Source organism: Camelina sativa, chromosome 8 (assembly GCF_000633955.1).
Source record: "Camelina sativa cultivar DH55 chromosome 8, Cs, whole genome shotgun sequence".
Classification (NCBI taxonomy): Eukaryota; Viridiplantae; Streptophyta; class Magnoliopsida; order Brassicales; family Brassicaceae; genus Camelina; species Camelina sativa.
The window spans coordinates 16,678,173-16,681,854 of NC_025692.1; the positions used below are offsets into that span (position 1 = coordinate 16,678,173).

Consider the following 3,682-nt stretch of genomic DNA (forward strand, 5'->3'; position numbering starts at 1 on the left):
TTGGGCCTTAATTATGCAAATGAAAACACTCTCAACCCATGTGGAGAATCGGACTTGTGTGTAACATGACATTAACATAGAACTAGAACTAACAAAAAATAGATATTTAAAGGACATGGGTTTGACCAAAAAAAAAAAAATTATGATTAGTTCATTTCATGAAAGCTGTGAACTCTAATCCTAACAACAAATTCTAATGATTGTGACGACAGTGCATATGGAAATGTGGGTTTCACGACCGGGTATAGCTGTGGACGCCGTCTGAACGTCATGAGTGATGGTAGTTGTGAAGATGCAGGTTATGGATTTGCAGGACGATGGAGTCCAACCGGAAAATTTGTACTAATAATAGTAATGTTTTATGGTAGGTTTAAGCAGTTCACAGCCATATCTGGCCGTGCATGGATACTCTATCCCTCCTCTTCCTAACATATATCATATATATAGATGTATAATAAACATTAGGCTCCTATGTCACGTTAGTATTTCTTATTTTTGTGTGTGATGTGTAGTGTGCATCTATTGTTAATATTGTATCAATTTATGATCATATAATATGAGTATGTTGTCATCTTGCCTTTCCTGTTTGAATTCTAATAATAAAGTTTATGTGTATGATGAATATTCATCCAAATAGTAAGTTAGTAACCAATCAGTTATATATATTTTTATATACAGAAAAGTTGTGTAAGTATAATATAGACTATGATTCTTTTTCTCTTTTTTTTCAAAAAGCCATTACTATTTTTTTTAGGTGGTGATTGTTTAAGCATTTTATATAGAGGATATTGATTGGTGAAATAATGCACTATTTTTTTAATCGGTAAAAGAATAATGATACAGTTATAGGGGGTAACATGTAATAGCAATATTTTTGTTGGAAAGAAATTACTGCTCAGTTGTAATTGCTCTTATTGGTAGGAGCATGCAGTATAGTAATATAAAAACAGAAAAATTAAAACAACTAATATAAAAAAGAAATTATTTTAAAAAGAATTGTTTAATTAATTACATTTTATTAAACAGCTATAAAATAGAAAAGTAATATAGATAAATGAAGTATATTCTACCTCTTTACCACCTCAAAATGATGATATTTTGTATAAATAATTATTTATCATATATTTCGACATTTCATGTACCTACCTATCATTTTTTTCCTAACAGATATATTGGCCAAGTGCTGTCACAAAATGATAGTGTGTTAACACTATCATTAGAGTGGACTTTATGATCGATGAAATCAATCTAACAAAATGAATTGATATTGTTATTTTTCGGCTTTCCTTAAGATTTTACATAAAAACATTATAAAAATGGAATTGAATAAAAAAATCTATGTAATGGAGGAGACAACACAAAGCAAACATTTAACTCTATGATCTTCACTCATCTCCCACGCTCAGTCTGGATCACATGTCTTTTTTATACCTGTTAAGATCTAGGTGGGAAACATTATGATGAAACTGAAATCTCCGGTCCATGTTTTATCCATAAATTTCTGTCATCTTGGATATTTCAAATTTTCAAGTGAGAGCTTTGTGCTCACGGATCCTCTTCATTTTGCAGCATCCGTGCATTGTTCCTTACTTTTGTGTCGGGATGAAATTAAATTAGTTGATAGGCGCAAACCGTTGTCAGACACCTATTTAAGCTTTGACACTAAATAAAACTAGACAATTAAATACATAAAATTAATTAGAATATTAGTCATTGTTCTTTTTTTTTTTGTCATCTGATAAAATCCAAGAAAGTTTGAACATAACAAAAAACTGACATAAAACAGAAAAAGAAAACACCTAAACAGCCTCAATTTTCACTTGCTCATGAAGCCGAGAAGGCCCTCCAAGTGAGAGATAGGATTGAAAATGACCATCTTTTGTAACACTCTTCGCTATCGCCCGAGCTACTGAATTTTCCGCAGCATCGATAGTGTACGCTCTCCACGACGCAAACTTTGAAAGAATCTCATGAATGCTACCCAACATTAAGCTAAATCGCGGCCAAACTGCAGGATTATTAAGTGCCTCAACAACCAGAGCAGAATCCAATGCAACTTCCACTTTAGGAATCTGGAGTATAACAAGAGCTTCAAGAGCCCATAGTAGACACTGAAGATCCGCGACAAAACGAGATTCAGAGGCTGGGAGAGCTGTTCGTGCATGGTACATGACCTGTCCATGAGCATTTCTTGCGAGCCAAGCTCCACCCGACATTCTAGACCTGCCATACCATGAGGATCCAATATTACATTTAACAAACTCCGGAATGGGTTTACACCATTTATCTTCTATGGAGCTCTGTTTATTATGACAATGCAGATTTGAACACGCAGGCAAAGCCTGGACAGCTTGCCATTGAGAGAAATCCTCTAGTGCCTTGCATACCAATTCACGTATAACCCGTGTTTGCCTTGGAAGATTAAGGTATTGCGGTGTTTCCAAATCCCCCATAATAACCACGGAATAACAAATCTTATCGAGTCAGGAATCGTGGTATCCTGCATTATTACAAGCAAATGTTCCCAGTTCTTCTCCATATCCTCCCTAGAAAAACCACCATTTGGAACAGGAATATTTGCCAAGGCAAAAGCTTACCTTGCCACCGGACAAACGAATAATGTGTGACAAATGGTTTCAGACTGCGCTCCACATCGCAAACACATCGCATCACGACTACAACCTCGTGAAGCTAGACGCTCAGAGACCGCTAGAGCCCCAAAAAGCATTCTCCACAAGAATTTTTTAATTTTTGGAACAGTTTTCACTTGCCAAACCTTAGCCTTGAGCTCATTTTGTTTAACCTTGTCAGCATTACGTGGTTCATACATTGATGGCAACGTCTGCAAAAGCCAGTATCCACTCTTAACTGAATAAGAACCAGAATTAGTATAAGGCCAAATGTAAGGATCTCGATGACCCTCTTTCACTGGCATAGACAATATCAGTTTTGCATCATCTGAGGGAAACAAGTCTTGAACTTTCCCCCTATCCCATTGATTCTGACCCGCTTCACGAAGGTCTAACACTCGTAGATTAACCTGAAAGACTGATTGCATTCGATATGGAGCTCGAGGATGATTGTCAAGAATCCACTTATCCATCCACACATAAGTATCACGACCATCACCAATACTCTTCATCAATCCGGACTTTAGTAGATCTCTACCATGCATTATACTCCTCCATGCGTAGGAGGGTCTCTAGCCCGTACCACATTCCAGTATCGACTTCTTCCTAAAGTATCTGCTCTTATAGAACCTTGCAACGAGAGATTCTGGGTTATTTAGAATCCGTCATGCTTGCTTAGCTAGCAAGGACTGATTAAAATCCCCTAAGTCCTTGAAGCCCAAACCACCCTCAGATTTTGATTTACAAAACTTTTTCCATGCAACCCACTCAATCTTCCTCTTCCCCTGACAGTTGCTCCACCAGAACTCACACATGGCACTAGTCAATTTCATACACAAGTTCTTGCTTAAACGGAAGCATGACATCGCATAGACAGGTAAAGCCATCGCCACCGCCTTCAACAAAACTTCCTTATCACCCAAAGATAAAGATTTCGCATGCCAGCCTTGAAGCCTATTCTGTAATTTCTCTCCAATAAACCCCAACAAGGCTTGTTTGGAGCCACTAAAAAATTAAGGTAATCCCAGAGAAGATCCTGTTCCACCCTCCTC

General features: G+C 37.0%; 2 protein-coding genes across 2 annotated transcripts in view; one reads left to right on the forward strand and one right to left on the reverse strand.

Moving 5' to 3' along the window:
- LOC104707320 (sodium transporter HKT1) overlaps positions 1–622 on the forward strand; it is a 3,370-nt gene extending 2,748 nt beyond the window's left edge. Inside the window, exon 3 of the mRNA XM_010423648.2 lies at positions 213–622. Within this exon, the coding sequence (XP_010421950.1) occupies positions 213–429 (217 nt within the window). The 3' untranslated portion in view covers positions 430–622. The remainder of the gene's footprint in view (positions 1–212) is intronic.
- Positions 1,800–3,142, reverse strand: LOC109125949. The gene is made up of 3 exons (XM_019228765.1): positions 2,598–3,142; positions 2,388–2,546; positions 1,800–2,223 (listed from the first exon to the last, which is right to left on the reverse strand). The coding sequence occupies exons 1-3, from the start codon at positions 3,140–3,142 to the stop codon at positions 1,800–1,802; spliced, it is 1,128 nt and encodes a 375-aa protein (XP_019084310.1).

What these genes read in the sequence shown, in the direction of transcription:
- LOC109125949 (XM_019228765.1), bottom strand. Translation starts at nt 3,142, where the DNA reads ATGAAGAGTATTGGTGATGGTCGTGATACTTATGTGTGGATGGATAAG. An exon ending in TTCGTTTGTCCGGTGGCAAG is followed by an intron (nt 2,547 to 2,597) that starts GTAAGCTTTTGC and finishes TGGTTTTTCTAG; the next exon opens with GGAGGATATGGAGAAGAACT. An exon ending in CACGGGTTATACGTGAATTG is followed by an intron (nt 2,224 to 2,387) that starts GTATGCAAGGCA and finishes ATGGTATGGCAG; the next exon opens with GTCTAGAATGTCGGGTGGAG.